Here is a 19,970-nt window from a genome sequence, read left to right on the forward strand (position 1 = left end):
TCGAAAAAGGTGTGAAAAAAATATTTTGAAAAAAAAAGCTTTTAAAAATAACTTACTTTATTATTTTATTTTGAAATTATCCGAATTTATTTTCGTACATAATAATTAGCCCATATAATTTGTAAAATTATGCTCCTGAACGTAATCTGAAAGTACCAAATTATTCATGGATCATGTAAATCTTTTGGGTGGAATGAGAATAAGATTAATAAAAATTGAAGTAGGATTGATAGGATTAGTATAATTTGACAAATAATTCTATGTATTTTTTTATTAGGGGCTATCATGCAAAAGATTTGAGAGATAATAACTTTTGACTTATATTGAAATCAAAATATTTATAATATACTAGTATGATCGTGCACACGCGTTGCGTGTGTAATATAATAATATATAAATTATTTGGGTATTTGAAAATCTGAATTGTTTGGATTTTCTAGTATCACCCTTATAAACCAAGAATTAATTATTTGGGTAAGATTCGTCAGACCCATACAATAGTAACTACTGTAACGGGCTTCCCTATGTAAAAAAAATATTTTATTTTAATATTATACTTGTCTTAGTAAAAAAAACTAAGAAAAATATATTTTTTAACATCGTCGGCCTAAAATATTTATAGAAGCTTTTTTCATCATAGTATTATCAATTCTAAGATGTGAGACTAAAGAGAACTATATTTTTTTTATATAAAACAACCAGAGAAAAATTCATAATAATATGTCGCAGTCGAGTCTTGAACTCTACATCACATGTTTCGCTTGTGGAATTACTAATAAACCTTGGAATTATTTTTAGTGTAAATAGGAAAAAGGACATTAACGTAAATGCATTTTAGGCTTCACCAAAGTTAATTAGTAAAGGGGGGAGATTTTTAATAAAATAGTAAGATTAAATCAAAATTCATACAGATAACTATAATTAATTATTGAATTTACTTATAACTATCTAGTTTAAAATTTAAAAAAAATAGATGAGAAAGATTTTTTTTATATTATCTTTTAGACTATTTTATAATTTAGGTTTTATTTTCATTTTTTAAGTTAGAGTTAGAATTTTAAACCTATTTAAATATTTATTTTATTATTTTTAAATTAACTTTTATCACTAATATTGTGTATTTTTTCTAACAATAATAAGTTTTTTTTTAATACATATTGCTTAGTATTTTATGAAATTAATAGTTTTTTTAGAAAATTATTTTTGACGTTTGCATTTGCATTTGAATCAATAACTTTTGTTATGTTGGTAAGTCATCTTACAAATAAGTTAATATTTTTGAGGTTGAAATGAATGTGATTATTATTATTGTATCACATAGGAGGGTTAAATTACTAATTAATTTAAATTTTTATGTACCCTTTATAATGAAATTATATTAATTAAAATATTTTAGCATTAAAATACTAAAGTAAAATACTGATTTTTGAAAATTTGAATTATTTAGGTTTTTTAAAATCCGAATTGTTTGGATTTTCGAGTGCCTCAGAATTATTTGAGTAAGAGAATCCCAGCAACAAACTACTGCAACGGGTTTCCCTATGAAAAAATTAATTTAATATTATACTTAAAACTAAAAAAAGTATATTTTTTGATATTGTCGGCCTAAAATATTTATAGAAGTTTCTTTGATCATAGTGTTGTCAATTCTAAGATGTGGGACTAAAGAGAATTATATTTTTTTATATAAAACAACCAAAGAAAATTAATGATGAGAAAAATTCATAATAATATGCTAGCTGAGTCTCGAACTCTATATCATTGATTGTTTTGCTTGTGCAATTACTAATAAGTCTTAGAATTATTTTTAGTGTGAATAAAAAAAAAGATATTAACGTAAATTTATTTTAAACTTCACTAAAATTAATTAATAAAGAAGGAAGATTTTTAATAAAATAATAAGATATATATCCAAAATCGAGACTAAGTCCAAACTAGAAGGCAAACTACCAAAAGGAAGCAGTTTGCTCCGCCTTAACATTGTTTGCACGATCACAAGCAAATGGGTTGGCCAAGGGCCAATCTTTTCCACGGCATCTGCGCGTTGCATCTCAACTGATCTCAAACCTCATTTTTCCTCCCCCTTCCATGGATCCTGCTCCCTCTTCCGCCATCCTCCACACTTCCCCCACTCCTCTTCCTCTTCGAAACCCTAGCCAAACCCCTTCCCCTAACCCTTTTCCCACCGCGATCCCTCCCGCTGCAGATCTACCCGCCGCCCTGTCCCTCCTCGAAGACCTCACCGCCGTCGCGGAGGCCGCTCTCAAATCCGTCTCCGACTTTCTTTCCCTCCCCCCCTCCTCCCCCGGCGGCTTCATCCGCTGCCCGTACGACCGTCACCATCGCATGCCTCCGGAGTCCCTCTTCCGCCACTCCCTCCTCTGCGCCGCCGCCCCTGGGCACCCCTTCGTCGACCTCGGCTTCCTCGACACGCTGCGCTATCTCAGCACGCTCAAGTCCGAGTCTGAGCTCCGGAAGGAGAACCCGTTTGTTCAAACTCTCCCTGATCCAGACGCCGATCTCTGCTTCTCTCTCGATTCCCAGCTCGGGCACCTTGGCTCTAACTTTTTTTACAGAGACTGCCCCGCCGTTGTTACTACACCGGAGCCTGATGCTTCGACTGCGACCTTCACACTACCTGGAATACTATCCAGGGAGTGCTCCAACTTCGTCTGCGATCGTGAGGGGTTGAGTTGGGCTCTCGGGGATGGCAGGATCCTTCCATCTGAGTATTGGGCAATGCGATGTGAAGTGGAGGCGTGGAATGACTTTCCGGTTTCACACTCGTACACAGTACTACGTGTCATTTTGAGCTTGTCTTCCGTTGATGAGGATGGATTGAAGAGGTGGTTGATCTCAAGTTCACCTCAATTTGGTATTGTCATCGACGTTGCTATGAGGGAGCACATATATCTTCTTCTTAAGCTGTGCTTGAAAGCGATTGGAAGCGAGGCTTGTACCTCATTCATGTCACTTTCAAACAAAGAGGGGCTATTTGATCTCAAGTCTCTGACTTTTGAGTGTCCTATACTGGTTAGAAGCTTCTCTTGGATGGTATATCAGATGTCAGTTTTGTATGGGCAGATGAATGCTAAGTTGTTTACAGCTGCAATGCTTAAAGAATCACTATTGCAAACTGGATCTGGCTTGTTAGACCTAGCCAATCAAAGGAACCTAGGAAATCCTTCCAAAGATGTTACAATTGGCAAAGTCTTTGTTTCTCAAGTTGCTGCTGCAGTGGCTGCACTACACGAGAGGTTCCTATTGGAAGAAAATATCAAGTCACTTCGATTTTCCCAACCGCTCTCCAAGTCTCAGTTGTATGCTTTGTTCTTGCTACTTTCTGTTGATCTTTCATCATAACTTGTTATTGCTAAAGTCTATTCTAGTGATAAACCAGAGTTCATTTTCTTTCTTGGGTCTAGCATAAGACTTGTAAATATTTTCATGACACGTTGAGCACCATGTGTTAGATCAACATTATTTTTGCATGCTTGACAACTTGAGATAACCTTATTTAGATTCTTGTTTAGCGATAAACACACTTTCTCTTTTGTGGAAAAGAATTGATAGACAACAGAATAGAGGTAATTTATCATGGATAAATGCAAACGTGGAAATCTGAAATATAACAACAAATATGGACTATGCGTTTAGCATTGAAACACCTAGAAAATAGATTTGAGTAGGATATATGGAGAAATGTTGTGTGCAACTGTGCATGGTAGTCCATTTTCTACATGGCGTTGAGATAGAGGAATATTGAATTCATTGTATCCATGAGTCTACTGTTCGATTGAGAAAATCATATACCTGTAGACAACAACAATTTGAACTGGTTCCTTGGGATTTAATGATTCTATTTGGTATGCAATATGAAAAAAGTTTACTAAAAAAGGTTTGCTTAGTATCTTCTTTTAAGGGCAGGAAGTACTGCTTCTCCATTTTGAAACAACTGATTTGGGTTGAAAGAAAAATGAACAATATTTCCTAGTTTTTTTGAGAGAGATATTCAAGAGTCTTTGAAGTTAGAAACAAACTTACTATGGGAAATGCCACCATATTTAATCACCAACAGAAAATAGATTTGCACAATTTTATCAAGTTGATTGAGAATTTTTTGTCATGTGAGCTTTTCTTTTCATCCTTATTAATGGGATTTACTGCAAATGATTTTCAATCTTTACTATGCATAAAACAATAAGAAAAAAATGAGTTCCAGGTCTCTGTAAGATAAGCTACAGAATAGAAAAAAAGTTATCCACTACTAATGTCTTCATGAGTCTGAAAATAAATTTTCATGCTTTTCTCTCTAATATGGAAGAGAGGAATTGCAGGAAAAAGGTTTGAAGGCGGAAGGCTAGGTTTTTAATTATTTACACAATGTTGTTATTAGTATCACCACAAGCAAATTCAATGACGATGATTTTTAGAGTGATTGTGCTTATGGACTTGAAGATGCATTTATGAACTCATCAGTTCTTATTATGAACCTATGTTTTTTGAAGGGGTTTTTATAGACATTATGGTTATTTTTAAATCATCACTAATATCTCTAATTTTAACCAAAGCACATAGAATATAAAAGTACGCATTTAATAGAACAAATATCTATACACACACACATATTATGTTTTACCTCCTTGTGGTTCTTCATTCAACATGCATACCGACAATATTATTGTTGAGTTTCTTTATTATTATTGTTCTAAAGATATTAACTATGTTTTTTATGTTGAATTCCTTTACATTGTAATGTTATTAAAAAGTATCCTTTCTAATTTCTTTCAGAATATTGGAACATTCATTTGCTTTAGCTAGAGGTTGTGAAGAACGTGGAAAACGCCCCAACTACAGACCTATTTTAGAGCATGATGGGCTTTTTTGGCATCGTGCACAAAATCAGGTGAATTGCATTTTTCACTCGCAGTCCATTTGTTACATTATAGGTCTATTGGAAAATTATTTGAACTAAGGTCTGAATGTTTTATTTATACATTTGCATTGACATGCAATACATTGTATGGTGTGTAATTTAAACTCTCGTTCAATATGGGTGAAATATTTTCTTTCACTTGCCAACCAACATGCAGAACATGCAACACTCGCAAACATCTTCATGTGCGCATAAGCACACATTCTCTACCCATTGTCCTCCTTAAACACCGACACAAAATCTCCTATGCTTCCCCCTTCTCCATGCAAACACCTTTGAACCTCTATCGTTGTGTGAGAACCATCAACATCATTACATGATCTCACAGAACCTTCATCTCATGAGCACCTTTGACGTCTCATCACAATCTCATGAAGCATTGGCATTTCCCACGAGAACTCCTCTTTTCCAAAATTGTGTTGAAACCCTAGCTTCTCCCTTTGTGTCTCCTCGGGATGGTGCGGTGGTTGAGGCATGGGGTGTTGCCACATTAGATCCTGGGGTCGAAACTCGGCGCGCCCGAGCATGCCTTCTCCCATGCCTTGACCACCTGCACTAATGGCTAGTTGTCACCCGTGATTTACCTCCTCCGTGTTGGCCTAGAGACGGGTTGATGGGGGCGCTGGGGCGAGCGAATCGCCTTTTTGCCACATCTTCTTTTAAAACTGCACCAAAACTGTAGCTAGCACAGATAAACCCTCATCCTTCTTCCTCTTCTACTCCTTTAGTATTGACATTGCTGTTCTTCCACGGTTCCTCTTCCCCTTCGGTTCACCTACAAGGCTACAACACCATTCAAAACTATCTTGAGCAGGCTAGGGATCAAAAGTATGATTTGGCGTAAGATTTCAATCCTTGTAAGTAGGCTTATGTTTCAGAATGATACATTTATATCTCGATTACAATTTTGTCTTTATATGGATATGTTCTTTGAATTGGCAAATTGGAATATATTTTTAGTTGATTATCTACAAATCACTAAATCCTAATCTTGCTTGTTTTAAATTTTTTTGGCAAAATTGCAAATATCCTTAGGTACATTGCATTTTTTCCACATATTTTTTTTTGCAAATTATCATTCTAAAATTTATAATATTGCATATATGCCATTAGTGAGTTTATATTTCTTGCTATAATAACTTAAAGAATAAAGTTTGTAATTGACAATATTGTCCTTATAACCTTTAAGCTTCATGTGAAAGGCCTTTGAATTTCGTCATTTTTCCACATTTTTATTAATTTTTGGTGTATTAATTGCTTTTGGGATAACATTGAATACTAAAAGAAGATTAAAAGGAAATAAATTCAAACTAATAAAGAAGAGGGGAAAAGAAAGATGAAATTAAATAATCATCAAGACTGCACTAAGGTCATTTTGGGTATATGATTTTAAAAATCAATCATTAGTTCAATTTGAACTAATGACCTTTCTTAGAGATTTCTAGACAGAAGAAATGTATCTATTGTTAGATTTTGTAATGACAAATCTGCTATTTCATAATTTAACATGGGTATGTTAATGATTTTTTTTTTTAAAGATGATGTATTTGACCCATATTATCATTTCGTTACAGTCTACCTTAAACACGGATGAAAGTATTCCTTAATTCGGATTTGGATTCAACTAACCTATTTTTAACAAAGCAAGTTGATGTAAAACGTTTAGATGCATAATCATAGAAGTATCTTTCCTTTCCCAAGATGGATTATTCTTGTAGAAGTTATTTGCAACTTTATCATTACATACAATATGATAGTAAAAAGCAAAATAGTGAACATTTTATTCATAAATTATTATTCTGTTATGGGAATTTGACTACATTTCACCTCTTTGTGAAGTGATGAATATCTATGAAATAGTAATTATGTATTGTAAAGGCTACTAAATGATTAGAACATGATACCTGTTTCTGAGTGTCATTTGTCGGTAAGATTGACTACTTGTATGAATACCTGGAGCAATACTTTTTAGCATTGGGCTTTCTTACAGATAGTTGCTATCGTTGCTCACAATTCTTGTATATTTGCTGATAATCCTGATCTTTTTTGAATATTCATAATCTGTTCATTTAATATGTATTACAGGTGGTTTGACATCCTTAATTTGATCTTTAAATTTGTATTTTTCAGGATCTTAAGAAGGTGAAGACAAGAGAAGAGCTGCTAGCTGAGGAAAGAGATTACAAACGAAGAAGAATGTCCTACCGTGGCAAGAAGTCTAAGCGCAATCCAACTGAGGTATGCAGATTAACTAATTTAGTGAAGATGATATTATAGACAAATATTTGTGTGCATGAATTAATAGCTTCTAAAGATTATAATTACACAGTAAACTTCCAAATACAACCTAAATTTGTGTGCAATAAACTTCTAAAGAAAAAATGTAACCAAAATTATGTTAATTTGATGTGACATTTCATAGATGTAGTTGCTACTAACTCACTAGACTTGAACATCAACAAGACATTCAATGTGGGCTATACATTTAAGCAGGGATTGAACTACTGTTCCATGCCGGGCCGCCCAGACGATTTTTACCATTCTGACAGTGAAAGAGCGAAACCGGCACCGCATCAGTTCTCAACTAGTGCTAGCGATAGGGTAGAGAACTAGGGTTTGAAGAGAATGTATGATCTTCACAATAGATAGAAAGGAGATATAAAATATGAACAATAACTTCATGAATCCTTATATTCCTTACATATACTTCCTGCTACTTCAAACTAATATAAGTTGTTAAGGACATTGCTCATGCTTAACTGCACTATCCCTTATAAAATTTCTTGTTCATGTGTATGTTTATTGAGTTGGTAGCAACTAGGTCTTGTTGCATCATCAGTTACATATTTTTTTACTTCAGAGTTTAAAACATTTTTTGAGAACCTAATACATACCCATAATCACACTCCTCATTTAGGAAAATAAATAAATGTCTACTTCATTTCTGGCACAAAATTTAGTACGGCAGATACCCAAGCAATTATACATTACCTACACACCCTACTACTTTGAACTAATATAGCCTGTGAAGATCATTTCTCTTACTTAAATGCAAGGTTTAAAATCTGGACCTGTCTCTAGGTTTTGGTCCCAAACTGGAACGATACGGTTTCGGTATCGTATCGTGCCGTGCTGATACGGTTTTGGTATTTTTTTATTTATATAGTAATTATTAGATAAATATATTTATGGTATATAATTTAAAAATAAGTTGTATATTGATTTTATATAAGTTCTCTATTATTGAACAATTTAATATTATTAAAAAAATAATTAAATATAGTTTTCTTTAAAGAAAATTGATTTATCAATAACTCAAAATAAAATTGACATATCATAATATGTTATCTTTATTTTTTCTTTCGAAACATAGATTAACTATTTTAAGTTCATATGCAATCACAAAATCTAATATATATTTTTCTCCATTTCTTGTTTCAAAATTATAATCTCCATGCAAGCTATTATATTTCTCATTTCTTACTCTTACATGCAATTTAAATCTCTTCTTGACGAAGTTTTTTATACTAAGCATCATCTAAGTCTTCCAAAAATCTATATTTGGTGTCTTCATTTAATCTTACTTTAGTAGTATATATGCTAATTACATTAATAATTTCTTTCGCCATTACTATCTTGAGAGTTATAATATTATTCCCTTTTTTAACTACTACTATTTCATCCTTTAACGAACTGTCTATAATAATAAAAATATAATTTTTTATTTCTCCTTGTATACAATAACTTAAATCCTAAGTTGTTTATCATCCTTGCCTTTACTCTTATCCATTGTCTCTAGTAAATACAAAATATTAATTCTTCTCTTAATTATCATATTTGCTACCTCCATTGCTTTATAATGAATGTTCCTATATTTCATGTTTCAAATCTAAGACAATCAATACTCTTATACTGTTTGTTCTCATTCAATCTATGATGTGAAATGTTTTGCATATTTAACACTTAAGTTTTTATAGAAATGTAATGGTCCTTGCCGAGACATTATAGTCGAACCATGCAATGCATTCCTTTTGAGGGACATCCTAGCACTAATACAATAATTTTACATTTTAAAATTTAAAAAATATATGATATTTCCCCCCATTATAATAATTTAGATTGAGGATGAAACAAAACAATTAAAAACTAAGCATCATAATTTTAAATTATTTCATTCAAGAGTTTTAGATTGAAAAACTATATAATTTGTTTATCAAATGTTCATAAATAAATTTTAAATGCATTTTATATAGATTTAAAAAATATATGTTAATTTAAATAAAATTAGATCCTCAACAATGCAAGTATCTTGAGGCTTTAAATTTAAATTATTGTAATGTTACAAAATTTGAAGGTAAAGCATACCCCTTTTTTAAGAGGAATAAAAAAGTCCATGTTCATGTTGCTCATTCCAACATTTTATTTATAAAAGTTAAATAAATTGTAAGGGTAATTTTTTTTAAATGGAAAGAAGTTGATAATTTAAAAGTGACTAAATCTAAAAATTAAAAGTTAATTGGTTGCAAACATTTTTAAGATCGAGGCAATTCAATTTATCTATAAATATTAAATAGTTAATTATAATAAGAGGTTAGTCAAAAGTTACAACTTATATTAACTAATTATATTAATAACTCAATTAAATAACGACATGTTACTAAATTTTGCACTTAACTTTCATAAATACTTAAATTATGCACCATCTTTTTAAATTTATCAAATCATGCTTTTCTTTCCTAAAATACTCCATTTGTATGCGTGCTTACTTGACCCACCTAAACCACCAAAGCATATTTAAAATCTCGAAAAATGAATCATGTTTTATACAATTTTGAAACTACTTTCCTTTGAATAAAATTATTTTTTTTCTCAAAAACACAGCAGGAAACACATTGGTGTTTTTTTCCTTTGATTTTTTTTTAAAAAAATTGAGAACAAGCTAAATAAGATGGGGAATCAAGGTTGGAGGCCATGGTTACACTTAAGAGTGTCCCAAGAATAGTTTTGGATTGAATCTGATAAATGTAAATCTATTAGTGAGTTTTAGTCAAAACGACTAAAATTAAAGTATGGTTGGACAATGCCTAGAATGTAAAATTTTTCAACATGGTTAGATTAAGGCGAGTCCCAAAAACACATTGGTGTTGTTGTTGAGTGAATATAATAAACCTAAGTTCAATAGTGAATTTGTGGCAAGTAAAAACTCATAATAATCTATCCAGGTACGAAACTAAGGTTGGATGCTTACGCTCGGAAAATTCCTAGGAATACATTGTTCATGATTTGAATTTAATTTGATAAGCAAAAGCCCATTAGTTAGTTTTTATCAAAATTTGCTAATGGTCGTATAATGTTCAAAATCTAAAATTTTCAATATGGTTAGAGTTAGGTGAGTCTCAAGAATATATTGGCGTTGTTGCTGAGCGAATATAATAGACCTAAGTCCAACAGTGAGTTTGTGCCAAATTTACTCAAGGCTGTATAAATTTCAAAAATTCATAGCAGCAAGGGTGTGAAACCAAGCTTTGCGGGTATGATTACACTTAAAAAACTCCTAGGAATGCATTGGTCTTTGTTTGAATTAAATTTAATAAGCCTAAGTCCATTAGTGTGTTTTGGCCAAAAGTCATTGACGATAGTAGAAGGCATAAAATTTAAAATTTTCAACATGGAATACATTGCTGCTGTTGTTGGGTAAATCTAACTACGAGTTTGTGTAAAATTTACTCAAGGCTGCATAAATTTCTAAAACACACAACAACTACTCTAGATATGAAATTAAAGTTGGAAAGTATGATTACACAAGGCGACTTCTAAGAATGCATTGGTATTAGTTTGGATTAAATTTGAAAATTTGATAAACCTAAGTTCATGAGTTTTGGCAAAAAAAATCACTAATGATTGTATAATATCTGGATTTTAAAAATTTCAATATAGAAAGGGGAATATTGGGAATACATTATTGTTGAGTGAATATGATAGATCTAAGTCTAATAGTGAGTTTGCAATAAATTTACTTAAGGCTATATACATTTCAGAAACTTGTAGCAGCCTATATAGGTGTAAAAGCAAGCTTTGAGGGTATTTTTACACTTACGGTGTGTTTGGTAGGTGGGATAGGATAAGTGATATCCTATGGATTAAATATTATCCCATGTTCTTCTCGTTTTTAGGTGGGATAGGAATCATAAAGTATAATTGGTGTGATAAACAATTATTGGCTCCCGCAAGGTATAATAAATTGAGTTGGGGTGATAACTTTTCTGATCCCATCTACTATTCTATCCCACCTACCAAACACACCCTTAGGAGATTTCTAGGAATGTATTTGTCATGATTTGGATTGGATATGATAAGCCTAAGTTCATAAGTGAATGTAGGTCACAAGGGTACTCAGTTGGCTAGAGGACGACATATTTGCTACAATGGGACATGGATCAATTCTCGATGGGTACATGCCCTCGGGGAAAAACTCCTCTGACCCCTAGCCATCTGGTGGTCGGCTATAAGCTGACCTCGTAATTTACTTCCTTTCACATAACTTGGGGTCGGGCTGTGAGAGGCGCTTGGAGTGAGCGTAATTAATTTTTCCTACAATAAATGAATGTAGGTCACTACTAACTAACTTTTAGTGAATTTTAGCCAAAAATGGTCGTACAATGTCTAGAATTTGAAAATTTTAAAATGGTTAGAGACAAGAGAGTCTTAAAAACACAATTGATGTAGTCGTTGAGTGAATATAATAGATATAAGTCCAACAGTGAGTTTGTGTCAAAGTTAAGGTTGTACAAATTTTAGAAATTCACAACAACCTATTTAGGGTCCGAAATGGACATTGATACACTCAGGAGATTCCTAGGAATGCGTTGGTTATGGTTTGGATTGAATCAAAGCCAAGTTCAACAATGAAACTTAGCCAAAACTATTTACTCCAAATTAAGACCAATGCATTATTGGGACTCTTTTGAGCGTAATCATACCTCTAACCTTTGTTCAAGACTCACTAATGAATTTAGGTTTATCATATTCAATTCAAATCAGGACCAATGTATTCTTGTGATTCTTAGGAGTGTTACCATTCCCTTCAACGGTGGTTCCACATCCTATTTACTTTTTTTTTTTTTTTGTGATTTTTTTCAGCTTTTTTTCGAAGGAGACAAACAATAGTCCCAAAATCCGAGATTTTAAATGTGTTTGGGTCACTTTGGGTGGGTTATACAAGCGCGTGTACAGATCAAGGGAGTGATATGGTAAATTTGAAAGTATAATATGTGATTTAGGTATTTGTCAAAGTTGGGTGTGTTTTAGCAAAATGCTGATTAGATATCGAAATTGTACCGGTGTAACACGAAGCCTTATCATTTTGGTCAGATTGAAACTTTGCTCACTGGTAACACTGTAAGCCCTTCCCTTATTTAATTTCTCCATTACTATTTCGCATTTCTTCTTCCAATTATTCCTCTCCCTACTCTACATCACACAGCCTTCTCATTCCTCAATTTCCTTCTCCTAATTAATCACATTCACTCTCTTTTATTAATTTTCACCTTCTCTAATTCTCTGTTCCTCCCCCTTTACCAACAACAACATCATCATCACATCCACTTCATCTTTTTTCTTGCATTAGATTATTCCAATATCAAGAAGAAAATGGGATTGAATCAAAATTTACCTTATCTCAAGACTAAGCACTAAAGTCTTGTTTAGAGGAGAGATGTTAAAGTGCATTGCTCAGCCAACTAAAATCATAAGAAGGGAAAGATGTTAAAGCACTGAAGTCACTTAGCAGGGAGGTCTTGAGCCTGATCTACTTCATCAATCTCAGAAAGGAAAAGTTGTAAATAAAAGATTGAATGACACAAACATAAGGAAGAAAGCTTCACAAAGGAGGAGTTGATGTGCCTGCATGCTCTTGTTTCATTACACTCTGGTGACAGTAAGATTGAGGTCATATAAAGCAAATCAAAGGACAGAAACCCTAGTAAATTAGTTCCAGGAGATTGTGAACTGTTTATTGACCCTATAGACTTCCAAATCAAATATCCACTGTGTTTACAATAAAGTAGGATATCATTTCTATAATTTTCCGAAATTTTAAATCAATCTGAACTCGAATAAGTCTCCAATTGAATTGAGTGAAGATTATCAAAACTGTCTGCTCAGGAAAAATCAACTGTCATTCAGTTCCTGTTCTAAGATACAATTCACAGTGATTTCATTTTGACTTATACGTGAATCTTTTCGTAGCATGGTTATTTTGAGTCATTCAGTTACCTCATCGTTTGGACAAGAATACCTGTGGATTTAATTGCAAGCTCACATTTTGTAGCCAAATAATATGAAAACAATAACATTTTTTCTGAACACATTATTCTTCCAGATTAATAGTCACCCATCTTATAATATGTAAATAAAATTTGGTTCTGTTGATGCATGATTACAAGTGTTAACGTTAAGTTGATTAAGAACTAGTTATTCTATTTGCATCCCGTTATATATATTGACCTTGCTTTTGGAAACTAGTCATGGAGACCATATCCATGCAACAAATACTTCTAATGCCTAGAATGTTGATCTTGTTTGTTTTCTTGTATTTAGATCTTTTCCTTTATTTCTTATTTGACCCTATGTTCCCTTCTAATACATGGTAGCAGTGCTCATCTACCTTCATATGCAAGTTTTATTGTAAACCAACAAATTGGTTAATTTTGTCTGTTGATCTTTGATATGTCCTGGAAGGTATTAAGAGACATTATTGAGGAGCACATGGAGGAAATTAATCAAGCAGGAGGCATTGGATACCATGCGGAATTTTCTACTAATACACCAGTTTTTCCAGTCAAACAATTTTCCAACAATGATGCAACTTCAGACCTATGTAGCCTGCGGAACAGTGATATTGATATGTCAGGTGCAAGTAGAAACATCAGTCGCAACAAGGAATCACAATATCCTGATGCTACTCAAAGTCATCAACCAAATATTAAGTCTCACACAAAATTGAGATATCAGCAACATGAGCATTGGGTGGAGCAAAATAGGAATACACGTGAAAGACAAAAGGACCATAGTTCTGGCAGCTCCTCTATTCAAAAATCCTTTTCATCAGGCAATCATGATAGACATGAAAGGAAGCATGGCAATGCATTTTCAACTGGTTGCGAGTATAAGTGGAGTGATTCTGGTTATTTTTCTAGGTTCACAGATCAAAGCAGCCAGTCAACCAAAAACTCAAAATCATCTAATACCAAGTATGATAATACATCAAGAGATAGAAGCACAGAAAAAAGAACTTACGAAACCCATTTGTCAGAGGCAGCGAAACAGGATGCATTTGATGATAGATATAATCCTTCAGTTTCATATGATGATTATGATACCAGCTATGTTGATGTTTCTCCAAGCAAGAAATACTGTTCTTCGGATAAGTTTTACAATTCAAGAGATGAAAAATACCATCATGAACCCCGGAGAAATTACAGTTCTTCACGAATGCATAGCAAAGATCACAAGTAAATCAATCAATTCTAGGAGATGTAAGTAATGTTCCATTTTCTTGTATGGTTGGCTCTACTATTCTCATCTTTGTCATTCATGGTATTGAGCTTTTGTTTCCTTGTGGGACAGTGCAGTACAAAATGAGGAATCATGAATGTTTCCACATCTGTATCCTTCTCCGTATCCTCATTATTGAAGATTGCATGTTATCTTTGCTATACTTTTCCTTTATATTTTGTTGTGACATTTGAAACCTAATAGACAAGGACTGACACTACCAGTACCTGATTACTTGATTTTGTTTTTTTTCATCTCTTTCATCTACTTCATTATAAATCAAGGCAGGATTGGCTTGTTGCAGTTCTAACATGGACAACCAACACACCGATTCTTTAGTTTTTTTCCAGTTATTTTTTCATTTTTCATTTTTCAATTTTCATCTAATATAGATGGTTCAACCTGCCTAAGTTAGTCCTTAAAGAAGTTCTGTTTTTAATAAGTTCTGCAAGGTTTGGTTATGGGTCAAAAGCCATTGATCATACCGGAAGAGGTTAATCGATAATTCCTTTGTGTGCGCTAAATTAGTTAAGCATGCATTCTTGTTGCATTTTTTGTTTCCCATTCAGAACCTTAATCCTTCATTGCATGTTCAAGCTGGTCTAAGGATCCTTATATACCTTAGTTGATAAATTTCATGTTATTGGATCTTTTTGTTCTTTTTTCTGTGCCACGATCGTTGAAAATGCATATATGACAGGAATGTTGCTGGGAAATCAACTATATATGGATGTGAGGAGGCATATTATAGAGCTTGAGTATAATTTCTATGTCACTTCCAAATGTGTGCTCTTATTAAGTTTAGATGACACTTTATTTTCAATCAATTGTAGAATGTAATTTCCTTATTGTAATCTTGTATTTCATTTGATTCTGTTTTAGCTTTAAAATTGCCTCTTCCTGATGATCACTAGGCCCCTAAAACTGGTTGATTTACAGTAGCACTCTTACAACAACAAACAGATGATGAAATACCAGCAAGAGATGAAAAGTTCAAATTTACGTGAAAAATGTAACAGATGAAAAAAAAAGAAAGATGAAATGGGTATTTTGTTTGTTTGATGGAAACTTATAAATTGAAAAATCAATCGATGATAACGAATTTACATCATTTTTCATTTTTATCCTTTGTTTAGACTGCTTTATCCTTTTCAAAAGTTATATATTGATTTCTCATACCATATTTTACATATTTTGTTTGTCAATAATTGGACTATTTAACCCCTGTGTTGACAATTGCTATCATTGTCAATAAGATATTGCTTGCTGTGTTGCATCATCCCACGTATATTGATTTGCATTCAGCAAAGTCGAGTTAAATCTAATGGAGCCTAGGACATTTTCCCTTGTGTTATCTATTTGTTTATTTTTCAAATTGAAGAAGCATATGTGAGTAGTTGGTGATGGACTCATAATGTTGAAAATATGTATAATTTTGTCATAGGTAGATTAACTTTGAAGTAATGCAAAACCTCATGCTTTTGCCGGCTAGCCATTTTAAACGTGATCCTAGAAAAAAGAGACAAGGAAAAGTGGAGGCCAGATCCTCTGGTCCAGAATTTTCTGGATCAGAAGAGGCTCTATTTATTCATTGGGTGGGTGGACTGGATTCAACCTGTTATAAAGGTGGGATTCAACCTATTCAAGGGATCAGGATTGATCCAGGGATCCAGGACCAGAGGATCCCTGTCCGGAAAAAGTGAGCTGTTTGAGAATCCGTCCATCTGATTAAATTCCCATGGTTTAACATAGATGAGTTGCATTGAGTGACTTTACTTGGAAATGATTTTGGAGGTTGATAAAGATGGCCTGCGTGTATTGCTTTTACATGGACCAATTGAGCAAGATCGTTGATTGGAAGTACCTCGCCAACTTACACTTTGGAGACGTAACGAAACTATTCATCCGATGAAGATCAAAATATCCCAGCCTGTGATCATTGGTGGTGGAGTGAGGTCGAGTTCTCAAATTAGAAAAATAGGCAAATAAAAAAGATTGCTGTTTCAGAGACTGCTTTTGATCCAAAATTGTTTGAGATTGATGATTTTATATAGATCAATAGAGTAAGATCATTGATTGATTCCTTACCTCACTAATACATTTTGACAAAATCAGAGCGTCTTTTTTTAATAATAAAGGTGCTTTTATTTTTTATTTTTATTAGAAGTCCTCTTTCTAGAATTTTTTGGATTAGAAGGGACTTGTTCATTTATTGGTTAGATGGCTTGAACTTTATCTATTTAACAGGTGAAATATATTTCACCCAACTAATGAATAAATAAGGAATCAAGACTGGTCCTGATATCTTGGACCAGAGGATCTCCCCTCACTCCATCTGGGATATGAGGGATAGCTGAGGCTATGGGCTGTCATATGCATCGCATCATGGACATGCATGGTGTGACAGGAGGATAGGAAGATAGCTTGCATCTCTTACCTATAGAGACACGAGCATCTTGGGGGATGGGAGGACAGATATATTGAGGACAGTTGATACTGAATCTCGTTATAGAGATTATTACAAAGTTAAGTACACAGATCCACTATATATTGGACATTGCCCTTGGTGGATGAAGTGCCGGGTAGGCTCGGTGCATGGACGACCGCATACTGACAGCTGATAGATCAGCTAGGGATGACCGAGCAGCTAGGGATATGAGGATCGCGACAGGTTTGATTGCTCGGTATGTTTTTGAGCTCATATGTTAGACAATGATCCTCTTTTGTGAGGTTTGTACTCATGAGAGTACACACATGTGTATACTTTCATACCTTTGATAGCCACATACATCTGATATTTCATCGTAACAAATACCTATCTTTGAACTCATATCTTTTGTTGTATCTTTAGATGATACATAATTTCCCTTTCATTTTTTTTTGAAAAAAAACTGAATATAGACAGCGTAGCCTTCTGCTCGCTCTCTCGAAGGCATTATATCAAACAGCCTCGATGCGGTCTGTTCTTGGAGGATTAAGATTTGATTTCCGGCCACATTCTCTTGTTCAATCTGCGATGACGACCCAGAGGATGCTGGTCAAGGAAAAACAGAATTTTCAAAGAGCCGTAACATTATCGGCATTCAGGAGCAGCTCCACCACCTCTTTCATGGTGGGCCGCTGCTCCGGATCTGGGTGGCAGCACGCCAGCCCCAGCTTTAGCACCAGCTCCATCTCCGCCCTCGGGAACTGCTGCATCCGCCTGTCGGCCGCCTCCAACAGCTTCTTCTCCGCGTACATATCCCGCACCCAGTCCACCAGCACCCAGTCATCGTCCTCCACCCTTTCCGCCCTCTCGATCGGCCGCCGCCCACACGCCACCTCCAGCACCACCACTCCGAAGCTGTACACGTCCGCCGCGGCCGTCGGCGCCGATGCCATCGCCATCTCCGGCGCCAGGTAACCCAGCGTCCCCACCACCCGGGTCGAGCACGGCGCCACGCCGCGCTCGTAGAGCTTGGCGAGCCCGAAGTCGCCCAGCCGCGCCCGCATGCCGGCGTCCAGCAGTATGTTGCTGCACTTGACGTCCCGGTGGAGCACCACCTGCTCCCACCCCTGGTGGAGGTACAGAAGCGCCTCCGCCACGTCCACCAGCACCTGCCGCCGGGATTCCCAACCCAACGGCGCCCCTCGCTGCCCCTCCGGGAACAGCCACTGGCTCAGGTTGCCGTTCGGCATGTACTCATACACCAGCATCAGCTCGTTCCCCTTCCGGCACCACCCCCTCATGTCCACCAGGCTCCGGTGCTGCAGCCGCCCCATGCTCGATATCTCCGCCATGAACTCCCTCACCCCCTGCTTCGAATCGTGAGACACGCACTTCACCGCCACTTCCTTCGTCTCGTGCTCTCTTACCCTTCTGCCGCTGCTCCCTCCGTTGACTCCTTCCTCTCCGACCGAAGCGGGGAGGACTCCTCTGTAGACCTTGCCGAAACCACCGAAACCAAGAAGACGCTCCCTGGAGAACCCATCGGTAGCGCTCCAAAGATCGTCGTACTTGAACCTCCTCGGCCAATACTTCGACTCCCATTCCTCTTCATCCTCGTTTTCCTCTTTCCGGATCTTCACCCTCCTCCTCCACCTACAGTACCAGTAAATCCCTGCGAAGCAGACAGATACAACGATACAGGCGACGGAGATGCCAACAATTAGCCCTGCAGATGGCGAGCCAGACGACACCGGTGGCGGCGGCGGAGAGAAATTGGGCAAATTGGAGACGTTGATCTCCCTGGCCATAGATCCGGTGTCCGAGAAGCTCCACGCCAACACTCGCTGCTCCTCCACCCACTGGACCTTCGATGCCGAAAACCCGACAAACATCTCCGGCGACACGTAGTTGGCGATGACCGGATCTGTGTAAGAAATCAGAGGCCGCGGAGGCCGCGGATCCTCAGCCGGCGCGATTGTTACGTTGATCTGGTATCGAGGCCCGTTGAATTCGATCCAGGCCCGGATATTGCGCCCGGATCGCATGTTGAGGAACTCCGGTGCTGTCGACGAACCGTTGGCGCGGTAGAAGCCGGCGCGTTCGGTTCTGGAAGACACGACGAAGTTGAGGTCCACGCCGACGTGGTTATCGATGGGATCGTCGAACTCGGGGTTGTGCCCGGTGTCGAACTCTACGACGAGGAGCGGCGCCGGCGTCTGGTGGGTCGCGTTGCTGAAGACGCCGAAGTACTGGCCAGCGAGGGCACCGGGAGGAGAGGTAGAGTTGGAGAGGACGAACGCGAGGCCGAACCCCGGGCTGGTCTCGATCCCAGGGACGATGGAGAAGACGAAGGAGGTGGAGAAGGAGAAAAGGGAGGGGTTGGGGCTCCCTCCGGAGGCGGCCGTGCGTAGCCGGGTGCGGTAAAAGACACGGCCCAAGGAGTAGTAGTTGGAATCGTTGGTGAAGCAGAGGACGGATCCATCGATTCGTGCGTCGCCGATGAGGGTGAGGTTGGAAGAGGCGTCGGCTGGGGCGAAGGAGTCGAAGAGGAAATCGATGGCGGCGGCGGCGGAGGAGAGGCCGTAGAGGAGGAAGAAAAGGAGAAGGTAGCGGTGGTGGTGGGTAAAGGCGAAGGCGGCGGCGGCGGCGGCGGCGGCCATGTGGATGTTCGCTGGAAGCGTTTACATCTGCTCGCCGGAGCGGCTGCGACTGCGACTGCGGCTGCTGCTTTATTTTGTGATTTTCATGGAGGGACGGGGCCCAGTATGTGGAATTTTGCCTTCGAACGTGGATGCTGAACCTTCGCTGCAGCTTCTCGAGTCCAATTTTTTATATAGAAAATATTTTAAGGGAAAATTAGTGTTGAACCACGCGGAAAAAGTCAAATTTTATAAGTCAGATAATGATCAGTTTGACAAATTAAGCCTCATATCGTTTTAACCGCTCCTAACTTCCATTAACCCATTAATCAATTGTTTGGCCAAAGCTCTATTGCTTTTTTTAATATCTCTCAACTAAGATCTAGATGTAATTTGGAGGAGGAGGAGGAGG

At 36.6% G+C, this 19,970-nt stretch overlaps 2 protein-coding genes across 3 annotated transcripts; one reads left to right on the plus strand and one right to left on the minus strand.

Moving 5' to 3' along the window:
- The first annotated feature begins 1,943 nt into the window (after positions 1–1,943).
- On the plus strand, positions 1,944–15,401 carry LOC122042346 (U11/U12 small nuclear ribonucleoprotein 48 kDa protein-like). Of its 2 annotated transcripts, none has more exons than XM_042602402.1 (5): positions 1,944–3,320; positions 4,792–4,906; positions 7,067–7,174; positions 13,676–14,472; positions 14,564–15,401. In XM_042602402.1, the coding sequence occupies exons 1-4, from the start codon at positions 2,089–2,091 to the stop codon at positions 14,450–14,452; spliced, it is 2,232 nt and encodes a 743-aa protein (XP_042458336.1). In that variant the 5' UTR covers positions 1,944–2,088; the 3' UTR covers positions 14,453–14,472; positions 14,564–15,401. The 2 variants fall into 2 exon arrangements, with proteins under 2 accessions (XP_042458336.1, XP_042458337.1); XM_042602403.1 differs by having other exon boundaries at positions 14,569–15,401.
- Positions 15,402–17,288: 1,887 nt separating this feature from the next.
- On the minus strand, positions 17,289–19,709 carry LOC122042347 (L-type lectin-domain containing receptor kinase S.1-like). Its single transcript, XM_042602404.1, has one exon. It carries the CDS (start codon positions 19,577–19,579, stop codon positions 17,549–17,551), a length of 2,031 nt encoding a protein of 676 aa, XP_042458338.1. The 5' UTR covers positions 19,580–19,709; the 3' UTR covers positions 17,289–17,548.
- Positions 19,710–19,970: the final 261 nt, after the last annotated feature.

The sequence above is a fragment of the Zingiber officinale genome, chromosome 2A, assembly GCF_018446385.1.
Source record: "Zingiber officinale cultivar Zhangliang chromosome 2A, Zo_v1.1, whole genome shotgun sequence".
Lineage (NCBI taxonomy): Eukaryota > Viridiplantae > Streptophyta > Magnoliopsida > Zingiberales > Zingiberaceae > Zingiber > Zingiber officinale.